The sequence below is a fragment of the Desmodus rotundus genome, chromosome 1, assembly GCF_022682495.2.
Source record: "Desmodus rotundus isolate HL8 chromosome 1, HLdesRot8A.1, whole genome shotgun sequence".
NCBI lineage: Eukaryota > Metazoa > Chordata > Mammalia > Chiroptera > Phyllostomidae > Desmodus > Desmodus rotundus.
The window spans coordinates 107,960,927-107,987,093 of NC_071387.1; the positions used below are offsets into that span (position 1 = coordinate 107,960,927).

At 40.9% G+C, this 26,167-nt stretch overlaps 1 protein-coding gene across 6 annotated transcripts in view; it reads left to right on the forward strand.

Annotated features, from left to right (window-relative positions):
• The window catches only part of SNX29 (sorting nexin 29), a 611,689-nt gene that overhangs the window by 21,640 nt on the left and 563,882 nt on the right, over nt 1-26,167 (forward strand). For 4 of the 6 annotated variants that reach the window (XM_045204448.3, XM_024571345.3, XM_045204449.2 and 1 more), the window contains exons 3-4: nt 994-1,046; nt 24,930-25,054. In XM_045204448.3, coding sequence (XP_045060383.2) covers nt 994-1,046; nt 24,930-25,054 — 178 coding nt within the window. Of the gene's footprint in view, nt 1-993; nt 1,047-9,769; nt 10,066-24,929; nt 25,055-26,167 lie in introns of those variants that run through there. The other 2 variants (XM_053929261.2, XM_053929264.1) reach the window with 2 other exon arrangements.

Here is a 26,167-nt window from a genome sequence, read left to right on the forward strand (position 1 = left end):
ATTATTCATTTTGTCTTTCTTTACTCCAGAGATGGAAATGATGGCAAGAAGATTAGGGCACAAGTGGAACTACTTTAAGTGTAGCAGTTAAACAGAAATAAATTGGAGCTTATGCCCAGATCTGCCATTGTTATTCTTTTGGGGGACAAAAGTGTTGTATATATATGCCTTTTAAAAAACCAGCACTTTTGAGATATAGTTTGCATACAATAAAATACACCAATTTTGAATGTGAGTTCTATAAGTTTTGACAAATGTATCATTTAAATTACATATGTATATATAAGGTCTTTCAGTTAGGAAGTTCAGAAGTCTTGTAAGCCTGCTACCCACATTGGAGATTCCACATCTTTACAAGAGAATAGCGTGGATAGTGGTGATGGTTGCTCAACATTGTGAGTTGAATTGTATAACTAGAAATGATTAAACTGTTAATTTTATGTTTTCTATATTTACCACAATTTAAAAAAAGGAAAATAGTTTGCTTTTGTTTGTCCCCACCCTGGGTAAATTGTTACTCTGAACAACCAGATGACTTGTTTGAAGTATGATTTATGCTGTCATAATTTTCTGGCCGGTCCTAACAACTGTGGGCCCTGTCAGAAGGGACCCGTCCTTGCAGATTTGTGGAAGTTTTCATTATTGCCTATGAAGAGCCCTGTGTTATATACACTGCCAGCTGCTGACACATAGAAGTTTCTTAGATAATGTGCAGAAGCTGTGTGCTTCTGTTTTCCTCTTAGCATTGTTTTCCCACGTGGCTCCCTTCTGTACAAGTGGGACATAAGGACTTCATTTAAGTGGCAGCTGGAAGGCTGGAATGTCCACCATCTTATGTCTTAGGCTGACACCCAGGGCAGGGACACTCTGACTCAGCAATCCAGAGTCTCTGGCCCTGTGTCCCTGGTGATGCTGAGGCCTGTGTGGGCTGTTTGGTGACATTTGAGTGTCCCATCCCAACAACTGATCTCAGTGGCTTCTTTTTCCATGCAGTGCCAGATCCGCTTTGGAGGGAGAAAGGAAATCGCCTCGGATTCTGACAGCAGGTAAATATGTTGCTCCTAAAACCATTTATACTCTCAAGAGCAAAAAGGTGGCTAGAGATGACCAGCTCCTATACTCTGCCTCGGCAGCCAAGTGGTGCAGTGGTTAAATTTGGGTGATCTGTAGACCATCTATGCAGTGACTACTCTAAAGTATTTCCAGCTTCCCATAGTTCTCACTGGAATCTTTTATAAGGGAATTACTTGAAATACCTTCTGCTGGGTAGCTTAGCTGGTAAGAGCATTGTCTCGTTATGCTAGGGTTGCAGGTTCAATCCTTAGGGCACATACAAGAATCAATCAACAAATGCATAAATTTGTGGAACAACAAATCGATGTTCCTCTCTCTCTCTCTCTCTAAAAATGAACGAAAAAAGAAATACCTTCTGCATAAAGTTATTTTCAGGGAAAACTTAAAATGATGAAAACTTGGAAACCTAAATGCTTGACAATTGGGAAATGATTAATAAAGTATAATGCATCAGGAGAGTGGAATGTTACATAGCCATTAAATTGATGTCTGTGTAGAATTTTTTTAAGAAGAAAATGGATATGTAGAATTGAAAAATTATATATTTAGTAAAAATAACAAGAGCAGGTTATGAAGTTATATGGATGCAGAGTGATTCTAGTTATGTAAACCCTGAGGAGGTTGTAGCTGATCTGGGAGATGCAAACTCTTTTAAATATTGTTACATGCATCAGGTGCATAGGTCCAAGGCCATGACTATAGCTACACGTTTGATGTGACTAATGTTAAGACAAATTAAGTTTAAGCAGTTTGGTTATAACATGTGTTTTGTAAGGGCGTGTGGTACATAGGACCTACACTATAATTTTTTTGACTGCAACCTTTGCAGGGTTAAACAACTCTGGCAAAAAATGTACCAAAATATGAACACAGGTAATGTTGGAATTAAGAATATTGGACATTTTATATTTCCTGATATTTTTCATATTTTATGCTGTTGTTAGAGGGCTAAATGGGATCTGGCTGCCTGCTGCCGTGCACAACCATAAAACAGAGATTAGTGGGGAAAGAAAAGGCTTTTATTAACATGGTACCTGACTTCGGGGAGTTGCGAGCTCCCCTGCTCCAGGCCTTTCTCTTGTGTAAAGCATGGAAATTCCTGTGCTCCCAAAAAGACTGAAGTCCAAATAAATGCCCAGAGATCCCCTCCATTCTTATCTGCCCTCGTGGAGCCCATGGCTGCTACATGGAAGGATCTCCATCTCTCCAGCTCCAGGCTCTCTCTCTGGAGCACACTCTTGTGAGGCCTGTATCTCCATTGCCTCACTGCAGCTTCCTCCCTCTCCCGAGGCTGGATTGCATTGCCAAACCACTGCAGTCGGTTGTGTGAGGGGCTCAGTCCACTGGGCCCCCAGTGTCCAGGATTGCTTGTGTCCTTGGGCTGTGAAACTTGCCCAGCTTGCGTGTCTGTGTGATGCCCTCAGTGCAAGAGAACAGGAGCAGTCCAGGACCTGTGCCGAGTGGCACGGGGCCACAGTGTCCTGTCTGAGTCTGCTGCTGGCAAGGTGTGTGTCCTGCACAAGCCTGTTCCAGACTGTGAGAGCAGGGCAAGGCAAGAGCCACTAGTGCAGCCTGGTGTCCTGCGGGCCCGTCGCTGGTGAGGCACCTGTCCTGTGTGTGGGACTCAGCCTCCGTGGGCTAGCTCCCAACCTGGTAAGCGGGGGGAATGCTGAAAGGCAGCCCGAGCAGGGCCTTGCATCCACCAGGTCTCAGGAATGCTCTGTGCCCCATCCCAGTTGGGGGCAAAGGGCGAAGAAGAGTGAGGGAGCTCTGCGCACCCACCTTTTTAAACCTTTCCCCTCAAATCCTACATGCTGTGTGAGTGTCCCAGTTTCTAGCCAGTATGGGCCAATGTTCACCACGTGTGTCGGCTTACAGCATCCCAGCCTCTCCTCTGGCCGCCATGATCCAGAATGAGGTAAGAGGGTTTTACATGTGTGTTGTGACCTTTCAGCCCCCAAAGCCCATGCAGGCTCTGGGCAAGAGGTGTCAGGAGTGTTAGTTGATTACTGTTGCCTTGGGGGTATGGAATCATGCTCCAGCTCCAGGGCTGCCTTTGGCCCTTTCCAGCCCCTCTCAGGGGTCCCTCCCTCTTCGGAGCAGGGCAGACGATTTCTTCAATTCTCTGCCTTGGGGTTTCCTTCAGCCCCTCCCTTCTCCAGGGGGGTGCAACCTCTCACCCTGGGGTTTCTCCCCACCTCCCAGCAATCTGGCTAGACTCCCCTGTTACCCTGTGATTATGTGTTTCTTTTATAATTTAAAAAAGTCCTAAAAATTGCCATTTGCCTTCATGACCCACAAAAGGCTGACGTTATTGCATAAGCTTATAACATTGATCGGGGGTGACACAAAGATTTTGGCAAAGATGACAGACCCACAGGCATTTGTTGGAAATGCTTTGTGAAGTCATTCAGAGCTGATTCATGCCCTGCAGTGGTGAGGCCAGGAGGCACCTTCCTGCAGAGGAAGGGAAAGGAAGGAAACTCACTTGCTCAGCCCTCAGCTCATTCTGGAGACTCTCCACAGCCCACACCCTCTTACCATAACCCACCTAGCAGAGCCAGTTCCCTTCTCTGTCCTTTCACACCCTCGTTCTTCTGTGACACTTTGCCAGCCACGAGCACAGCATGTAGTGCTGCTGTCTAATGGAGCTGTGGGGACTATCTGAAATTGGGACAGATTTAAAATGGTACCAACTCCTTACACTTCTATCCCTCTTTGTTTTTCTCCATAACACTTATCAGCAACTAACACTCTGTACATTGTGCTTTTCTATTTTATTTATTTCTGCCTCCTATGCCATAATGTCAGCTCTGTGTGGGTAGCGATATTAATGCTGTCTTGTTCACTGATGTATACCCAGCCTCTAGAAGCATTTATAAGGTGCTCAGTAAAGATTCATGGTCTGGTTGAGTGTGTACATTGCATTGTACCGTAGTCAAGTGTTTAAATAGCTATGCCACCATGGGGCTTAAAGGCTTTGTGGGCAGGGCAGCTTCTTCATTTTTTTACTTCTCAGCATTTTGCACAAACATTTTGTGCCTGCCACACATTAGATTCTCAGTATATGTGTGTGGCATTGATCAATAGCCTGATTTATTGCTTCAGTTCTTTCGGGAGACCGTTCATATGCCCTGGGCAGGCTGGCATGAGAGTGCACAGGCTCTCAAGGCCTGGCTTTGAATCCTGGCTCTTCCTTTTTTTCAGCTGTGTCACTTGCCTTACCTCTCTGAGCCCAAGAATTAGGCCTGTTGTGGTACTGTGATTTATAAGAAAGGTGTACATTTGTTCTTTATTCCCATTTCTGGCACTGAGCTCCAAAACTCCTGGTATTTTCAAGGTGATGATATCCATAAAAGTGTCTTTTGCTATGTCAGGTGAATCTTGGAAAGCACCAAAGGTTAGGGGCTGGTTGCCAGGAGAAACCCCCACCTCCGGGGAAGGGAGAGGGACTGGAGATTGAGTTCGGTTGCCAGTGGCCAGTGGTTCAGTCAGTTATGCCTATGTAATGAAGCCTCCACAGAACCCCAAAAGGACAGGGTTTGTAGAGCTTCTGGGGTGGTGAACACTTGGGGGTGCTGGGAGAGTGGCCCTGTCTGAGAGAGCAGGATAGCTCCACGCCCTATCCCACATACTTCATCATTGTATTTCTTCCACCTGGCTGTTCCTGAGTTATACCCTTTAAACATTAAAAAAAAATTTTTTTATTTTATCCTCATCTGAGGACTTTTTTTCATTGCTTTTTAGAGAGAGGAAGGAGGGGAGAGAGAGAAACATCGATGTGAGAGGAAACGTTGAGTGGTTGCCTCTCGTATGTGCCCCAACTGGGGGATTGAACCCACAGCCTAGGTATGTGCCCTGACTGGGGGTTGAATTCATGACCTTTCGGTGCATGGGATGATGCTCCAAACAGCTGAGTCATACTGGTCAGGGCCTGAGTTATATCCTTTTTAGGTAAACTGGTAAGTAAAATGTTTCTCTGAGTTCTTTGAGCCACTCTACAAAATTAATGGAAACTGAACAGGAGCTCATGGAACCTCTGAGATATATAGCTGGTTAGTCAGGAGCACAGGTGACAACCTGGAATTGCAACTGTTGCCTGAAGTCAGGGGCTGGTGCAGTCTTATAGGACTGAGACCTTAACCTGTGGGATCTGATGCTGTCTCCAGGTAGATAGTATCAGAACTGAGTTGAATTGTAGGACACCCGGCTTGTGTTGGAGAATTGCTTGGTGATATGGGGGAAACCCACACATTGGTATCTACCTAGCCAGTTGTGAGGATTAAGTCACATTCTGCATGTAAAAATGGCAGGCATGTAGAAATGTTAATTTCACTCCATGTAAAGAGGTCCTTGCTCCTCAGGGAGGAAGTGACTGGGACACTTGTAACTCAGCCTGTGACACCTACCCGTGCAGGTAGTAGACTCGATGGAATGGAAGGGCCCAAGTGAATTAGTGAGCCTTGTTACTGTTCTTTTTTCGCTCCCAAAGGGACAACTGGATATGGAGGATTTCTTTCCATGTAACTCTGGGCATAGTTCTGTGTCCCATTTGGAAAATGGAACTTCTTGTATGTATCTCTTCCCACATCATTCTCCTCCAGGAATCTAAGCCCTGTGTTCACTAGGAAGTAATGGATAACTGGAAGAGATTTTTCTTAAAAGGCCAGGTGTTATCTTTGAATACATTTCACATTTATTTACTGTCTTAGGAAAAGTTTTAGGCAAGAATGTGAGGTGTTGGCTGGTGACTGCAGCTAGAGACTTCAGCTGGTCAGATGAACATCACTAGGAACCTTTGAAAGGATGGTACACTGGGGTATCTGCCAGGACTCTTCGGTAAAAAGCAATAGAAATCTGTTCCAGTTGAGGATACTGTGATCTTACGGAATTGATGGCAGGCTAGATTTTGGAAACAGGAAGAAGTCAAGGCAGCTTCAGAAGATTCATAAGCTGGAAATAACAGCCCAGAAAAGGTCTCCTAGCAGGAATGGTGATACAATTAAGGCCCCACTGCTGGAGTGAACACTAGTTGTTTCCTGACTCTCTCTCATTCTGCTCAAGATTGACATTCCAGGGAGGAAGCACCTGATTGTTCAGTCTCAGGTCACTTGGCCACCTCCTGGCCACCAGCAGAAGGATTTGGCTGAAGGAGTTCCTGGGACCCCAATGGCTTGTGTAGTGCAAAGAGTCTATTTGGGTTCACCATCCCATCCAGATAGTATCCAGGGAGGAAGAAACCTTCAAAATGACAGCTGGGTGCTGTTATGAAGGTGGAGTAAATACAGGGTAGCCAAAATTCCCAGCATTTGTCCCCTGTCACTGCTGTATGGTAATGATATTCTTTCTTGTGACAGCATTGTCTGGTTTGAAATGCTGATGTTTGTGTCATCCATCTCATTTGATCCTCAAAAGGACCCCAGGAGAACAAGAGGGGGGTAAATTTTCTACTTTCACAGGCATAAAAGCTTGGGGGCTGGTAATCTGTGTAGCATGTAGTTACCATCTCTTAAGTGTCAGTGCTGGGGGCACAGGTGGGTCACATGGCTGGTAGGCAGTTGAAAGGTTCTGGAGCACAGACTTCATATTTGCAACGTGGTCTTCACTCACTGACACTACATCCCCTTTTGCTTTTCTAGCAGTTTCAGAAATTGAGAGATTTGTATGCCTGCAGGTACTAAACATTATTTTAAGTGTTAAAAGTTGTGGCATTAAATTCCTTTAAATTGCCTAGTGCCTTAGTTATTTTCCTTTAAATTCTTTTTATGTCTTACTGATTTGGGGGAAAAGACTTGGTTTGGTGTTAATAATATTAAGTTGAAGTAAATGAAACTGCCAGCACTTGATTGGTTTGACCTACAAAAATTGCAATGTCATACAGTTCAAAGTGATACTCTCTAATAGCCCCCTCTCCCTTTTAAGCAGAGTGCAGGTTTCAGGCTCAGTCTTCTTTTTAGAGCTACTCTGTTTAGAGCCCATCATGCTGGCTTTCTATTGGCAGCAGTGATAGAGTTTTTCCTTTTAAAACAGGCCTAAGAGAAAAAGGTGAGTCAAATTCAAGACAAGTAACTAAGAGTACATATCCTCAGATGTGACAAAAGTGACTGAGGTGTTTGTGACTGAAGTTTGGGAGAGTGCAGGCTGGTCTAAAGCTGTTGTTTGGTTTTGGGGCCTGCTTAATGCACAGTGTTTTTCTGCTAACACCCAAGTGCAAAGTGTGAGTGAGTGTAAGTGCACACACTCACATGGGAGAAAGATTTGTTTATCTAGCGAGATTACAGGGCAAGATGCGACAGCCCTGACATGAAGCGTAAAACAGCACTTACGTGAAGTGGCCCGACAGGCAGGGCTTGTGTTTTCCTTTCAGATGTTATCCTTAGACACCTTGTCAGAAGGAAGTGGCGGCAGTCACTGGGCTCCATCACGGATGTTTCTCCTCGTCCTTTTCTGTTGGTGGTGTTTCCTGCTCTGTTTTCCCCAAGAACAAAGGCCCATTCTTCTGCTTCATTAAAATTATTCCACATTCTGTCAGTCAGACTTGGCCTGTGGAGAGGCTGTGACATATCTTTTGATATAATGGCCCAAGAAACTCAGCAGGCACTGCAAGTGACCTCAAAGACTAGATACATTACTGTTCCACAGAAGCATCATCTTCCCATGTGGAATTACAAAACATAATCTGGAAGTTTTTCTTTGGAATTATGAGTAGCAATCCAGATTGCAGGGCAGCAGAATGATTGTGGAATTTGGAATTCAGACTCTGAACCCTGGTGTTGGCAGTTCTGGGTCATGTTGGACTGTGGGCAAGTTTCTGACCTTGTGCCTCAATGTCCTCATCTGTCAACAGGGACAGTAGAACTAACATTTACTTCCTAGGCTTGTTAGTTCATGGGCAGCCCTTAGAACAGTGCCTCACAGCTAGTAAGTTTCCGGATATTGTTAGCTGCAGTTATTGTCATTATAATTTTATGCCCAAGGTCTTGACACTTGGCGAGCATTCTCTGCACACTGGGTTTCTTTGCCGTTATAGGTAGCAATGAGTTGGCTTCGTGTATTCCTCTCAGAACAGTTAGAAATTGTAAATTTTTGTGATCTTTTCATTTGACTATGTCTGAAGAAGTCAGAGAAGAGCATTTTTCTCCTTTACAAGGCTTCCAGGGAAGAGTGGGAAAAGTGATTTGTTTTGGTGATTTTTCTGTACCTGTTGAGGAATTAGAAACATTTTTGAACTTTTTAGGAGGGTAAAAAAAACAAAATCAGCTGCCCTTTCCTGTTCCCTAATGTTATTCTTAGTGTAGTGAAAAACTGTCACATGTATTCCTCTGGACTCTTATGAAAGCAAATGGCTTTTTCAGGCATTCCTTTTCCTCTTTTGAATGTCTCTGGATCTTCATCATGTGTTTTTCATCTTCAGTTTGTCACAAGTTCCTTACCAGCCTCTTATTAGTTTGAGGTGTTGACTAGATATTCTAATTTTTCAAGCCTGGCAAAAAATTGTGAATTTCATTAATTAGACTCTTTATTCCCCCACCTTGAGTACTTTATTTCCACTTCGAGGCTCTATAGTAGATAATTCCATGTTGCATCTTCTTTTATGTTACTATATTCATCAAATGAATTGATTTTTTGGGAAAAAGAGTATTTTTAGCAATTAGGAAGCTCTAGGGCATTTAGTAAGTCTGAGCACATTTCCATGTCTGAATTTTAATACATATATATGTATATGTTGTTGATATTGATAGTTGCTGAGAGCAGTGCTTGGCCCATAGGAGACGATACATCAACACTGCCATCGTCACCATCCTGATAGTGGAGAGAGGCCGTGAACGTGAAGTATGAGCTTTGGTGCCAGACATACTTATCTACAGCCCATGTGGCCACAAGTCCCCAATTGCCAGCTGTGTAATTTTGGACTGAGCTTATCTAGATCTCTATTATACCATCTTGAAAATCAGATGATGATCATGTTGCCCATTTCCTAGTGAGGATTAGATGTAATAATGATTGCTTGGCATACCCAGTAAGAACTTAATAAACTCAATTTGCTTCCTTTCTGTGTCTAGATATACCAGTGTTTGGATAATTTGGAAAGTAGAGGCTAGAATGATTGCTTATTAATTCAGCCATTCAACAGATATTTATTTATAGGTCACTGTGTTGACATTGGGATGCAAACTGAATGAGATGGTTGCTGTCTTCAAGGAACTAGAAAATTGAATCAGGGAGATAGACGTGTAAATTGTAGACAGTTATGGTGGCCTGTAGGAATAATTACAGAGTTCTGACGTGAGAGGTGTGTATTGGATCTTTAGTGGTCAAATGGCTAGGATGGGAATTCCAAGAGGTGGGAATAGCAAATGAGATGGTGCAGGGATATACAAGAAAGTGGTGGGATCACAGATGGACATATGTATTGAGGGATGGGATGGAAAGTCGAGAATTTTGATGTGGTTGTGTGAGGAGGCGAGCCGTGTTTACCTATGCCTCCATGGTGACTGGAAGTCTAGTGTTTGTTTCTGAAACTGGCTATTTGTATACCATTTTCACAATTTTTGCTATTTCTATATACAATCTGAGCCAGAGATTGGCTTGAGGTAGAATTTCTAGGCCCTGTCTACTTTGGTCTTGTCATAGTTAATACCATCAGTGAAATCAAAGACTGATGGCTGGTTACATTATTTTCTTTACACATTGAAATGATTAACATAAAAATTGTTCATCTCTGTTCCCTCTAAAACTGTGTCATGTACTACATGCACATAGCAAAGTGTGGTATGGGTAAGTACGAAACGAAGATAAATAATGACATAACTTTACATTTCAGGATGCTGGCTTCTGTTCAGGGCCCAAGGGGGTTGAGCGGGGAGGAGATGGAGCCCGGGAGGACAGTGAGTGGAGTGGTGGACAGCACTGTGCAGTGGACAGCTGAGTGGAAGTGGTTGTATTGGGGGAAGAGACAGAAGGATTGAGAAGCCTTATGACTGAGCCTTGGTAAGACTGAGTAACTGAGACTGATGGACATGGGGGATGGGACATAAATGCTCTGGCTCTACGTGTGACCTGAAATCAGAACAAATACGTGTTGTTTACTTTTTATTTTTTTTTAAAGCAAGCTTTTGGTGTGGAGTTTCTTTCTCTTAGTCTATGGGCTCTGGTCAAATTTGGAGATTCTATTGGCCACTGACTTAATGTCATTTTTGTGTCCTCATTTCCCATTTATTCACTCCTGCATCTAGGGACTCTTGTGTTTCTCTGTTCTTTCTTCCCTCTTTTGATTTAGCAGCTTCTTCAGCAGATTTCTTCTCAGCTGCCGTCTTCTGCTCCTGATTGAAGCTCCTCATCTGACAAGACAGTTCCAAGCAGTGTTTGCATCCAGACCAAGAGTTGGAGGTCTGTCTACCCCAGAGAATGCAGTTAGTGTGTTTCTATTAATAACTTGAAAACGGCCAGAGATTATGATTTAACCCATCTAAAAATGGCTATTTTTCCAGTTTCTGGTTTCTCTGGTAAAACATTCATTTGATTTCTTTTTACATGCCTGTAGGCCATCCTCAGAACTTATGCTTACAGTATCTTGAAAATTACTGCCTTGTGAGTTTTCACAATTACCAAGTTTGCATTTCTTCGTCTAATTTTTTTCTTGGCCTTTTTATTCTGTACCATCTGTTCTTCTTCCTCTCTTTGGATAACTTAAGTTAATGATCAAAAATTATTTGTTTTATGTTTTTTCCTCCATATTCATACAATCTTTTATAAATAAAATATATATATATACACACATAGGTTTTATTGCCATTGTTTTACAAAAATTGAATTACCTGTGTGTATGTTCTGCATCTGTATTATCTCTCTTAGCATTACTGTCAAAATCTTTCCAAGTAATAGTACTTTTTTAAAAGGCTGCATTATATTGCTTGCACGATGCAGATGTACAAACAATTGCCTATGAAGTAATACTGCCTTTGTGTCCAATTTTTATTACTATGGACGATGAACCAGTAGACATATTTGAGCATCTTTTTTTTTCTTTGTTTTAAAGAGAGAGGGAGGGAGGGAGAAAGATAGGGCAAGAAACATCGATGTGAGAGGGAAACATTGACTGTATGCCTTCAATATGTGCTCTGGCCGGGTCCAAAACCCACAACCCAGTTAGAGCACTGGGAATGGAACCGGCAACCTTTTGGTTTGCAGGACAACATCCAACCAAGTGAGCCACGACAACTAGGGTGCATCTTTTCTTGTATACTGAGGATTTTATTTCTTTAGCTTAGATTTACAGTAAGTTGGGTTGCTTCATCAAGGAGAATATGTGTTTCTTTTTGATAGTTGTGGTCAGGTGTTTTTCTAAACATTTCTGCCAGCAGCGCAGGAGACTACCCTTTTCCTTCTTGCTTAACATTTTTGAGTATTGTTTTGAAGTTTTGTCAGTCTGATGGGTGAAATGTGGTGGCTCACTATCACTTTAGTTTGCATTTCCTTGATTGCTAGTGAATTTCAGTTATCTTTTTAAAAAAATGTTTGTTGGTTATTAGGCTTTACTCTCTTGAGCACAGCCTTTTCATATTATTTGCCCAATTCTTATTGGATTATTTGTCCCCTTGTCAATTTGTGAGAGCTCTTTGTATATTATAGTAATTGATTAACCTTTTGTCTGCTTTCTGCACTGTAAATTTTTTCAGTTTGTTTTGTTCATTACCTTTGTAAGCACAGATAATATTATCTATTATAATACCAGATTTAAAATCTTTACGTGGAGGAACAGGGACTTGCGGTCAAGATGGTGGTGTAGGCAGATGTGGCTCACCTCCTTGCACAACCACATCAAAATTACAACTAAACCATGGGACAACCATCACTCAGGAAAGTCAGAAATCGAGTTGAATGAAAGTCTGACAACTACAGAATTAAAGAAACCACGTCCATCCTGGTCGGAGGGGCAGTGATGTGGAACAGGATGCACTAAAGGAGTGCATCCTCTTCAAACCATTACTATATAAAATGTTAAAGGGACTTATTTAAGAAAAAGAAGATCAAAACTATGAACAATAAAATGGCAATAAATACATACCTATCAACAACTGAATCCAGAAAGCAAACTAAGCAAACAAGAAGAACAGAGACAGTGCCATGGGTATAGAAAGCATTTTGATGGTTGCCAGACTGGGGGGTGGAGAATGGGCGAAGAGGTGAGGGGATTAAGAAGTATAAATAGGTGGTTATAGAATAGCCATGGGGATGTAAAGTACAGTATAGGAAATGGAGTAGCTGACGAACTTATATGCATGACCCATGGACATGAACAATGGTGTGGGGACTGCCTGAGGGAGTGTGTGTGGGGGAGCTGGGTGGAGGGGACAAAGGGAGAAAAATTGGGACAACCATAATGGCATAATCAATAAAATATAATTTAAAAAATTGGAAAATTTTTTTTACACGCTTAAATGTTTTTTAACTGATGATACCTATCTACCAGTTTCTGGGTTTTCATTATTTTAAGATCTTCCCTAACATGACAGTGTGCATATGGTCTTTTCAATTTTCTTGTAAATTTTTATTGTTTACAGATAATCCTTTAATCCAGCTGGAATTTATTTTTTTTCTGGTCTATAGTAGTGGTCCCCGATATTTTTGGCACCAGGGACTGGTTCGTGATGACAGTTTTTCCATGGTCCAGGGGGGTGCTGGATGGCTTTATAGCCTGCCACCAGATACAGCTTAATTGTCACTTGCCACTCACTGATAGGGTTTTAATATGAGTCTGTAAGCAGTTGATTTATTATGGTTTCTGTGCAGTCAAACCTCTCTGCTAATGATAATCTGTATTTGCAGCCGCTCCCCAGTGGTAGCTTCACCACCTCAGCTCCACCTCAGATCATCAGACAGTAGATTCTCATAAGGAGCACATAACCTAGATCCCTCATATGCACAGTGCACAGTAGGGTTTGTGCTCCTATGAGAATCTAATGTCCCTGGTCTGCAGGAGGTGTAGCTCAGGCGATAATGGGAGTGATGGAGAATAGCTGTACCTACAAATGAAACTTTGCTCGCTCACCTGCCGCTTACCTCCTGCTGGGTGGCCGGGTTCCTAACAGGCCACCACTGGTACTAGTCCGTGGCCCAGGAGTTGGGGTCCCCTGGTGTATGTGATAAGTCTAGGATTCAGTTTTAGTTTCTTTCAGATGGTTGCCATCTTTCTCACATATCTTTTTGGCCCTTTATCTCTGGGGTGCAATTTACTTTCAGTCCCCTTATTAGCACAGAGAGAGATGAGGCTTAGGGCCACAGCACGTAGGACTAATTGAGAGCACTGTGTTGATTTGATTCTCTGGTCCTAGGACCCCTGGTGTAGCAAGGAGTGAGAGGCCCTGCAGGCTGGTGCTGTCATACTGAGGATGAGATGCCCAGCCTCAGCCGTCATCACCCTTGTTCTGGAAGAGTTCACCTGAATTTTCAAGGATGTTTACGTCCACCCACATGATAGCAGATGTGCAAGTAATTGAGAGGACATACCATTTATATTACTTTTAACTTGCTTAAAAAATCTGGCCATGTATGGCATCTTTATGTATAGTTAAGAAAGAAAAACCAATGTCAGGTTTAGTTGTGTAATTTCATTAATTATGAGGCAAATCTGAATTTTAGAGATGTAAAATGTGGGGGGAAAGGTGCTTCTTAGGGTTGATTAAACATGGAATCTTAGTCTTTTAAAATTTCCGCATAATATTTTGTAGTGTGGAGGTGCTGTAACTTCACTGTTCTCCTGGTAACGAATGCTCGGGTTGTTTCCAGTTTTGTTTTGCTTTTGCTGTTGTAAACAGTGCTGCAGTAAAAATATTTGTGCATACACATAGCCTTGCCTGCTAGTGCTTTTATGTTTAATTGTTTATTTAAACTTTTAATTATGAGATAATTGTAGATTCACAGGCAGTTATAAGAAATAATATAGAAAGATTCCATTTACTCTGTGCCCAGTTTCCTTCAATGTAACATCTTCTAAAACTCTAGCCCAGTATTTAAAATTTCCCTAGTTTAACTTATACTTATTTGTGCATATGTATTTAATTCTGTGCAGTTTTATCACTGTGTAGATTCACTGTCCACCAGCACAGTCAAGACACAGAATACTTTCATCCCCACAGCACACTTCCTGTTGTGCTTTTATAACCATGCCAACCACACCTCTGTTCCCTCTCTCCTCATCCCTAACCCCTGGCAATCACCAGTCTGTTCTTCATTTCTATAATTCTGTCATTTCAAGAATGTTATGTAAATGGAACCATACAGTGTGTAAACCTTTTGGAACTGGCTTTCCCCCCCACTCAGCATAATTCCCATGAGATTCGTCCCAGCTGTTGCATGTGTCACTAGTGTGTTCCTCTTCACCGCTGAGTAGTGTTTCGTGGTGTGGATACACTGTGGTCTGTTCATTAAGTCACTGACGGATATCTGGCTTGTTTTCAGTTTTTGGTTATTGTAAATAATGCTGCTGTAAACATTCATGTACAAGTTTTTTTTTTAATGTGAACTTAAGTTTTAATTTTTCTGAGATAAGTATCAAAGAGTGCCATTGCTGGGCTGTATGATATTTGCATATTTAATTTTATAAGAAACTGACAAACTGTTTTCTAGACTGGCTTTACCATTTACATACCCATCAGAATGTGAAGGACCCAGTTTTCTCTGCTTTCTTGACAGCATTTCATATTGTCATAAATTTCTATTTTAGCCATTTTTATAGAAGTGTAGGCATAGCTCGTTGTAGTTTTAATTTGCGTTTCCCTAATGGATAATGATGATGTTGAATATACTTCATGTGCTAGTTTGTGCATCCCCTTTGGTGAAATGTCTGGTTTTTGCTCATTTTCTAATTAGCAGTGCTTTTATTTTTATAGGATAAATTCCTAGAAGTAGGAATGCTTGGTCAAAGAGTTTATTTAAAAAAATTGTATTTCCTGATCTCTTTGCAGAAAGATATGGCAATTCATATTTGTGTTCCTATCAACAGTATTTAAGCATATTCTTGCTAGATCTGTGATTTTTAAAATGATTGCTTTAAATTGGTATCTTAGTATTGTGACAATTTTCTTGGCCATCAGTGAGAGTGAATATCTTTTCATATGTTTATTGGCCAACTGCATTTCCTTCTTCTGTGCTTTGTTTGTTCATCTTCTTTAATTCTTTTTTAAATTTTTTTGAGTTTCTTGTTTTTCTTTTTTAAAAAAGATTTTATTTATTTACTTTTAGAGAGAGGAAGGGAGGGAGAAAGAGGAAGAGAAGCATCCACATGTGAGAGATACACTGATAGGTTGCCCCTCACACATCCCCAAAGGGGACCTGGCCCACAACCCAGGCATGTGCCGTCTCTGGGAATTGAACTGGCGACCCCTTGGTGAGCAGGCTCAATCCACCGATCCACACCAGCCAGGGCGAGTTTCTTGTTTTTTTCTTACCCACTTGTAGAAAGCCCTTCATGTACAATAGCTATTAATCCCTTTTCAGTTATATGTGCTGTAAACATGTTCTCCAGTCTTCATTTATTGTTTTACTATATTTATGGTATCTTTTGCCAGATAGATATTTAAAAACTTTATGCAGTTAATTCTATGACTTTTTAAAATTTTGGTTGTGGAGTATCCTGTCCTGATATTCTTCTGTATTTTTCTCTATTATTTTTACAGTTTATTGTTTTATATTTCTATTTTTCTTTGATGCAGATCCACCTGCAATTTAGTTCTGTCTGTGCTTGGAGATAGAAATTTACTCTTATTTTCTTTCAGTCCGACAGCTACTAGTGTCAGTGCCACTGGTTAAATAGCTCACTCCTGCCCATCTGAGTTGAGGTGCTACCATTATCATATATAAAATATTTTCACATTTATTTGGGGTTTTGGGGGTCTCTGTGCTGCTCCATCAGTTTGTTTATCCCTGTATCCAAAGCCACACTGTCAAGTCCTTGTGATTGTTATTGGAATTATATTAAATTTATAAATTAATTTGGGAATAATTGACATTTTAATTTTAATTTTCCCATTCAGGAAAATGCTTTTCCCATTTATTTTGATCTTTATACTCTTTAAGAACATATTATGGTTTTCTTCATATAAGGCTTGTATCTCCCTTGCTAAAAATATGATTTATTTTACTTTTTTTTTACTATTGTAGATGGAATTCCTCTCTCCTATTTTGTTTACTTAAAAAATGAGCTTTTAATGTTATAGTTTGTTTTATTGCAATATTTTTTATTTGTGGGTTAGAAACATTTTTATAACTTTTTGTAGATGGCTTTTTCCCCCACTTACCATTATAATCTAAGCTTTAAAAAAATGCTACTCCAGCCCTGACCAGTGTGGCTCAGTTGGTTAGGTGGGCATCATCCTGCACACCAAAGAGTCACAGGTTAGGGGGCATGTATGGAAGGCAGCCGATTGATCTTTTCTCTCTTCCATCCTCTTTTTCTAAAATTAAAAAAACCCCACTATTTCAAGTTCTCTATGAACATTTTAAATAGTTGCATGGTTTTTTCCTGACCATAACTTTTAAACCATATTTCTTCATTCTTTATCTATAGACCAAGATAGCAGTATTTCTGTTTCTTGAGACATGAATTATTTGTAAATATTTTCTTTAGAAAACAAGCTAATTTCAAAAAGGCATAGAGGTAAGAAAGACATCACCAGTGATTCTTTTACTGAGTGGCTTTTAATCTTTTCACATAATTTCTTCCAGAATTTTTTTAGCATAATTGAGAACATAAATACAGTTTCATTTCATGCTTATTTTTCATTATATTATGAACATTTGGCTTATAAGCTTTTGATGAATATTTTTAAGGGCTAAATAGTATTATTACATGCTGTGCTATTTGGTTGTTTAACTAGTTTCCCATGTGTTAACTATCTAGATGGTTTTAAACTTTCCACTAGTATAAATAATGTTGCTTTAAATATTTTTATTGGGTTGGCCAAAAAGTCTGTTACGTTTTTCTCCATAAGATGGCTCTAGTAGTGCTTAGTTGTCTTTAACTTCATTCCAAACAGTTTTGTTGGATTGTATTGTGACAGCTGTCAGATAAGTGTACATTAAAAAAAAACTTATCAAAAATTTTTGCGCAGCCATTTTAATATTGAAGATAGAAGATATGCAACATTTTTGGCATATTATGCTTTATTATTTCAAGAAAGGTAAAAACAGCTGAAACGCAAAGAAAGATTTGTGCAGTGTGTGGAGAAGGTGCTGTGACTGATCGAGCGTGTCAGAGGTGGTTTGTGAAGTTTCTCGGTACTACTGACATTTTGGTCAAATAATTCCTTGCTGTGGGGCTGTCCTAGGCATTGGAAGGCCTTTAGCAGCACCCCTGGCCTCTACCCACTAGAAGCCAATAGCGGGAGGTAGCTGACATACTCAAAATATCCAAATCAATAATTAGTGAAAATAAAAAATGTCTTTTATTTTACAGAAAAAAACAAACAATGGACTTTTGGCCAACCCTATATCTTAAATATATTTTTTATTTTTTGATTATAATTAACATTTAGTATTATTTTACATTAATTTCAGGTGTACAGTTATAGCATAGTGGTTAGATATTTATATAACTTACAAAATAGTGATCCACCCCAACAAGTCTAGTACCCTCCTGGTATCATACATTATTATAATATTATTGACTATATTCCCTGGTGTACTTTATACCCACATGACTGTTTTGTTTTTTTTAAATATTTTATTTATTTATTTTTTTAGAGAGAGGGGAAGGGAGGCAGAAAGAGAGGGAGAGAAACATCAGGGTGTGGTTGCCTCTTGCATACCCCTTACTGGGGGTGGGAGGACCTAGCCTGCAACCCAGGTGGGATTGCCCTGACTGGTAATCAAACTGACAGCCCTTTGGTTCGCAGGCTGGCGCTCAATCCACTGAGCCACACCAGCCAGGGTTCCATGACTATTTTGTAACTACCAATTTGTACTTCTCAATCCCTTCACCTTTCTACCCTGCTCCCCCAACACCCCTCCATCTGGCACCATCAATTTATTCTCTGTCTCTATGAGTCAGTTTCTGTTTTGTTTGTTTATTTATTCTTCAGATTACACATTTAAGTGCAATAAGATGGTATTTGCTTTTCTTTGTCTGACTTTTCACTTAGCATAATACCCTCTAGGTCCATTCATATTCTTGCAAAAAGGTAAGATTTCTTTTTTTTTATGGCCAAGTAATATTCCATTGTATACATCATATCTTCTTTATCTGGTCATCTATTGATAGGCATTTAAGTTGCTTCCATATCTAGGTTATTGTAAATACCACTGCAGTGAATATAGGGGTACATATCTCTTTTCGAATAAGTGTTTTGGATTTCTTTGGATAAATACCCAGAAATGGAATTGCTGGGTCTTAAGGTAGTTCTATTTTTAGTTTTTGAGGTCCCTCCATACTGTTTTTCATAGTGGCTGCACAAATTTGCATTCCCATAAATAGTGCACAAGGATTCCCTTTTCTCCACGTCCTTGCCAGCACTTGTTGTTTGTTGACTTATTGATAATAGCTACTCTGACAAGTATGAGGTGATATCTCATTGTGGTTTTAATTTTCATTTCTCTGATGATTAGAGACGTTGAGCATCTTTTCATATGTCCATTGGCCATTTGTACATCCTCTGGAGAGATTTCTATTCGGATCATCTGCCCATTTTTTAATTGCATTGGTTGTTTTTTTGGTGTTGAATTGTATGAGTTCTTTATAGATTTTGGATATTCACTCTTTATCCAATGTATCATGGATGAATATCTTCTCCCATAAAATGTCTTTTGTTTATCATCTTTCATCGTCCTTTCATTTTTTTGATGATTTTCTTTGCTGTGCAAAAGCTTTTGAGTTTGATGTAGTTTCATTTGTTTATTTTTTCTATTGTTTTCCTGGCCTGAGGAGATATATCAGAAAAAGTATTATCAAGAGCAGTGTCAGAGAGTTTACTGCTTATGTTTTCTTCTAGGAGTTTTATGGTTTTGGGTCTTACATTTAAATCTTTAATCCGTTTTGAGTTTTTTCTTGCATATGGGGTAGTCTAACCCTGACTGGCATGGCTTAGTTGGTTGAGCATCGTCCCGCAAAGCAAAAGTTCACTGGTTCGATTCTTGGTCAGGGCACGTGCCTGGGTTGCAGGCCAATCCCTGGTTGGGGCACATGTGAGAGGTAACTGATCAATGTTTCTCTTTCTCCCTTCCTTCCCCTCTGTCTAAAAAATATATAAATAAAATGTTTTAAAAAAGAAGGTAGTCTAGTTTTATGTTTTGTATGTATCTGTTCAGTTTTCCCGACACCGTTTATTGAATAGACTATCTTTACCCCATTGTATTCTTTTGCCTCCTTGTCATGTATTTTGTTTTTTTTTTATTATTTATATATATAGTTTTAGTTGAATGTATTGGGGTAACACTGGCTAATAAAATTACATACGTATCAGGGGTACAATTCTATAATACATCATCTGTACACTGTATTGTGTGTTTATCACCCCAAGTCAAGTCTCCTTCCACCACCAATTTGTCTTCCTTTACTCTCTTCTGCTTCCCCCCACCTTTCCCCTGTGGTAATCACCACGCTGTTGTCTGTCTATGAGGGCTTTTTTCCTTAATCCCTTCATCTTTTTCATCCAGTCCCCCTACCCCTTTACCCTCTGCTTTGTCATGTATTAATTGACCATATAGGCGCGGGTTTATTTCTGGGCTCTCTGTTCTGTTCCATTGCTTGTCTTAAATATTTATCTGACTTGTATACTATAGCTGAGGGTTGATTTCTGCCAGTAAACTTCATGGTTTAAAGGGTGTGAACCTTTTTGAAAACTTAATTTACAAAACATGTATGTAGGGCATGGCCCATTTCAAATGATCATCATGTAATGGTCTTCTTGATAATCGTACTGTGTTAAATATGAGACGTGGCCAATGCTACTAATGGACAGATTTTCATGGGCACAGTTGACTCCATTCCAGGTGACATTGGAGCTTTCCACATGTGGATAATCTAGTCCATTTTCATGCTTGTACTTGATTTTTCCCAAAACGTTCCAGTAAAGTTGTAATGTAGTAAAAGGATTAATTGGAAATATACCCTTCTGTCACAGGGTTAATTTGATGCAGTTTGTAAAAATGCAGCATTTATTACTGATTCTGTCTGTTGCTCTAACAGTTGCCATAAAGAAAGACAGGATACTTAGGAACCTTACTATAGACTAATGCGGCCGATTAAGCAGTCTTGAAATCCAGGACAAAGCTCAGGAAGACCGACGTGTGCAGACTTTTGCACTAAACTGGTTATGCTCGTGCAGGGTCCAGCTGTGCTGGCGCTGGTGCTTTTAAATTCAGCAGGAGTGAGTTATGTCATTTTTTATCCACTAACGCCTTCATGTCTTCATCAAACTTTTACTGAGACCTGGAGGGAAGTTTTCAGAAAAAACAGCTTTATTGATGTCTAATTTACATATCATAAAAGTCTACACCTTGTTAAGTGTACAGTGCAGTGATGTTTTAATTGTAAATTTATAGAATTGTGTGACCATCACCACACAATACAGTTTTAGAACATTTTCATTATCCCACAGAGTTCCCTTGTGCCAGTTTACAGTTTACTCCTGATTTTACTCCCAGCCCTAGGCAACTACTAATCGACTTTCAGTTTCTATCTATTTCCCTTTTCTCAACATTTTGTGGAATCATACATGTGGCTTTTGGGTCTGAGTTCTTTCCCTTAGCATAATGTTTTCAGGGGTCATCCGTGTTGTAGCATGTATCAGTACTTTGTTTCTTTTCTTGCTGATAGTATTCCATTGTACTGATACACCACATTTTAAAAATTTATATATTTTAGATTTTATTTATTTAGATTTTTAGAGAGAGGGGAAGCGAGGAGGAAAGGGAGGGAAAGAAACACCAAAGTGTAAGAAAACATCAGTCAGTTGCCTGTTGCACACGCCCCAACTGGGACGGGTCCCACAGCCCAGGCATGTGCCCTGACTGGGACTCAGAACTTTCACTTGGCGGAACGACATTCAACCAAGCCACGCGGGTCAGGGCAACACACCACGTTTTATTTATCCATTCATCTGGTAAACAGCTGTATGCCTAAAAACCTGAAGTGATTTCCTTGATTGGTGCTTTTGAAAACATTAAAACATTCACTGTTGATTAAGCGTCCCACTTAATTAAAAAACATGACCCAATATGTTAATCATATAATAAAAGTTAGATGTGATAAATGCCATGGAGGCAGCCAACTCATCACAGTAGTGCCAGAGAGCATTCAGCAGAGAGCATTCTGGGAAATAGGAGAGCCTGCGATGAGAAAATAGAGAGCTCTACTAAAGCAAGTGCCCTTTTCATTTTGCAGGAATTATCCTATCACTGAATTAAGATGAGAAGAAGTGAAAAAGCTTCAGGTTACGTGGTTATAAATCAGTGCCTATAGTGTGCTTACCACAGGCTGAAGGGCTGCAGATTCATAAAGTTGGACGTGTGTGTTCTCCTTGATTCACTAGTCTTAATTGACCTGGATTTGGATTACAAATTATACAAGGTCTCCTGAGATGCATCTCTCACCTAAATATATTATCAAATGCATATTCTGAGTTTCCTGAGGGGAGAACTCATTTTGGTCATGTTACCCACAGTAGCCAGACATTGTGCTGGGGCAACTAAGATGAATGAGGCATGGATCCTGGCTTAACTTACTGAGAGGAGACAGCTGTGAAAAGCTGATCAGTAACAGAGGGATTGGCCAAGAGCTGTAGTAGAAAGAAGCTCAGAATGAGGAAGGATTCAGGAAGCCTTCCTGGAGGAGGAGACCATTTAGCTAAGTCTTGAATGACCAGTAGCTCAGGTTAAATGGGGAGATGAAAAGGGAATGTGGGGACTGTGTTAAGTAGAATGGCCTTTGGCAAGGCAGGCATCATAATGAAATACTTATAGGACCACTGCCCACCTGGGTTTTCTGCTGTGTTAGGTTGATTGTGACCTGTGTGCATCTGGAAGGGAACACTGCTGATGTAACCCAGACCTTAGGGACTGGGTTTGTGCTGTTCACCTGCATTCCATTCTCCTTAGGGGCCTGGTATTATCCAGAGTTGTCAGGGGAGTTACTGACTTGTGCATTGGAGCCAAGCAAACTGACAGGGATTGCTGAGTTAATCATTGTATTTGCAGGTGATTCACCTAAAGGTACAGGCTGTGGTTTATTATGAAGAACTGTAAACACAGCCCAGGGTTTTGTTTTGGTTTTTCACCCTAAGACAGTTGTCAGGGCAGGCTGCATTTTGGTATGCCCCTGTTTTGGTTTCTGTGGAATTTAGGTAGTTTTGGTGTCCTAGCTTTTAAGAAACCCTCAGAAATATGTGTCTGCATGGATATGTAAAGAGACTGGTATATGAGGGGTGACCCCATAAAACTGGAATTATCTTCTGGAGGGCAGGCCCCTTGTAGTACAGGCTTCCCCTGCTCGGTGAGTGTTCTAGGAACCCATCTGTATCAGGGTACTAGCTGGTGTTGCTGTGAGAGGCTGAGTTCAGCTTCAGTGGATTTTTTTGTTTTGAAGACTCTTTCAATGCATTTGTCCGTTTCATGATGGGTGATTTATGAGCACACCTGCCCACAGTTTTTGACCAAAAATGACGTGACTACTGGGCCCCACCCTCTCTGTTCACCCAGTCTTGCCCCAGTGACTTTTTTTTTTGTTTTCCCGGATGAAAAAAGTCCTCAAAGGGAAAGGTTTTGCTGATGTGGAAGAGGTGAAACAAAAAAGGGCAGAAGCACTAAGAGGAATCAAAATCGACGAGTTCAAAAACTGTTTTGAGCAGTGGAGAAAGTCTCCATAAGTGTATTGTATCAAATGGAGAGTACTTTGAAGGTGACTGAAATTTAAATATGTAAGAATAAATGCACAGTTTTTAATGAATTCTGTTTTTTTTGGGTTTCCCCTCATATGCACATATAATACTTAAGAGTGACATATACACAGCAAAAAGGGTTGTTTCAATGTGGGGGAGAATTCCGGGACCCTCCGTTCAAGGCTGATCAACTACTTACGTACCCACTGAAAAAGGATTTGTGTAGCGCATGCTGTGTACCAGGTGAAGAGGAGCCAGGAAGGTAAGGTCGAACTCGGAAACCAAACAATGTAGTCGAGGACAAGTGTTAGATTTGGGATGCCAAATAGGCTTCCTTCCCGTGGAGGGCCAGCTTTGATCATTGGCAGTGGTAGCCTAGAATGCCGGGATGGATTAGTGATGTCTGTCGTGGGCACAGACTTGAGAGTAAACTGTCTAAGTGCTGGTATTTGCTGGTGCTGTGTGAGGGTTTTCTGGTGTAGACAGATGGCTTGAGGAGAGGTTGGGTTTGGGAGGGAGAGAACGGACGTTTGTCTTAGAATAAAGCCTGTTTGTCCTGGTGGTATGGGGTGTAGCAGAAACTGCCTTGGACCTGTGTGGGGATGTGTAGGGCTGGAGTACAGATGTTGCTGCTAATTATGTACTTACTGTATTCTGTCTCTTAAATGTCTTTACACCTCAGTTTCTTGAAGTGTAAAATGGAGATGATAATACTTGCCTTACCTATATGATAATGATGAGAGGAGCTAATTAATGAATCATGGGTATGAAAATATTTTACCACCCACAGAACAATAAATCCTTGGAGTGTTATTATTTTAGGTGTGGGGTTAGGTGGGGCAGGAAATGCCTGCACTTAGGCAAGGTTGACATGGATGGTGGTGGCCTCAGGGTCTTTGCACTGGGCCCCTCTGCCCAGCCTGCTGCCTCTTGTCATATCCAGGTTTTAACTCCCAGGATACCTCCCTTCACCCCACAGCATTTAAGCTGATCCATGCCCTGTCTCCACTTGTCACCTCACTGTTTTATTTTTTCAAAGTTCTCTTCAACTCAAATGGTTTGGTTAGCTTATTTGTTTGTGCATCTCCCCCCTTTAGAACTGTGCAAATGTGGCGAGGCAGAGACCCTGTGTGTCTCACTCCCACCCTCATATCAGCAGAGCCTCGAATAGTGCCTGGCACACAGAAGCTCAGGATTTCTTTGCATTTGTTGCACAAGTGAATAGAAGGGTCTCTGAAATCCACAGATCCAGCTGGTCTGGGGGCTCAGGAGTGCTGGGAGGATTGTTAAGAATAGAGTATAGTTGCTGTGACCTCACCTCTTTGCAAACATGTTCCTGAATCTCCCATTTCTTTGGTTGCTGAGAAATGAATTCAATTAAATGCACAGTAATTGTAACTTGAATTAAAATTTCATCAACTCTGGATCTGACTTCAAATGTAATCTCTTACAACAAAAGAACAAGAATCAGAATTCATATTATTTCTTTAGCGTATGTAACAGGCCATGAAATTACACAGTGTTTCCAATTTGGCGGCTGGGGAATTTAATCTCTTAAAACATAATCTTGTTCCTTAAACTACATGTGATATGAATTTGAGTTGAAATGTGTGAATTGAATACAATTAACACCCCGCCCCTCCCTACACCAAACTGATTTGCTTTTAAATTGGCTTTTTTTCCCCCCACTTCCCTGCTGCCTGGCACCAATTCTGTTTTCCCTTGTTTCTTGTGAATTGTTATGCTTTCACCAGTCTAATGATTATGGCTAGACGGAGTTGGGCTTCCCTGAGTTATGTGACATGAACAGACATGGGGAGACGTGTGGGGAGTGCCCCAAGGCAGTAACCTGCTGGTAAATCCAGGTGTCTAGTATGTTCCTTCACACCGGGCAACTTACTTGCTCCCTAGAGGTGCTGGGGCCACTCTGCTTGTTCGTCTCCCTGCACAGGGTGGACTGATGAGTCATTGGTTCTCTCACAGGGTGACCTGTCTGTGTGCCCAGTTTGAGGCCGTCCTACAGCACGGCTTGAAGAGGAGTCGCGGATTAGCACTAACGGCGGCTGCGATCAAACAGGCAGCGGGCTTCTCCAGCAAAACTGAAACAGGTACTGATTGATGGTCTAAGAGAGTCCAGAGAATGCTGTCTTTTCTCTTGCTCTCTCTTTTTATTTTTATTTATATCTTAGTAGTGAGCAAGGCAGTCACTGTGGGACTGGTGGGGGGTGGGGTGGGCGTGGTGGTGCAGAGATCACGCGTGCGGATGTCTGACTGTCCGTAATGGTATCTGTCGTGTGGCATCTTAATGCAAATGAAGTCATCCTTTGTGCAGAATTCTTAGAGCCGCACGTTGTAGTCTTTGAGGGGCTCGGGGGCCTGCAGCTGAGGTGCTGATTTCACCAATGTGTGTGGCATTTGCTGGGAAATTAATAATCTCTTTTAACGTTATACATGGGGATAGCATGATATTTCATAATTAAATCTGTCTTCAATAACAGCAACAGAAATCACACAGGTCTCTGAGCTTGGAAGTTCTGCTATCATCCATTTTAAAGTTCTCAAAGCATGTGCCATGCGCCATGTTCCTGTGTCTCTGAATGACAGAGATAATGCTGATAATAATAACTATTAACACAAGTATTTAGTGCAAGCCTAGCACTTTATCAGTCTTCTGTATAAATTAACTTGTTCAATTCTCCCAACGGCCCTGTGAATTGTAGGACCTTAATTTTCTCCACTGTACAGATGAGGACACTGCTGGGAGTGACTTGCTTTGGACCTGACCCTTAGAGTGTACCCCGTCACACAAAAGCCGTCCTGTGTTGATGATCCAACCAAGAGCTGCGTATTAACTATTTAGACAGTTACCTGTTAGCGGTTTCAGTTGACTTGGGTGTCTGTCCAGTCACCAGTGCTGCCGTGTGCAGCCCCCTCCACGTTATTTAAACGCATTTAACTGTTGAGTGTGCTACCCACCGATAATGAAATAGACCTTTATGCAAACTGTGCAGTTGTGTACCTGTTTGTTTTTATGCTCCTTTTCACTTGAATACTGACATGGAATGGAATGGATTTGTAGATTTAAGATGAGGTTAAAAAATTTTTTTGTTCAATTCAACCATTAATGTCACTTTTAGTATCCTAAAATATGACAAATTATGAATAAAACAAGTATACATAAAAAGGACACCCTCCCTCCCACCCTGAAAAAAAAGCCCTGC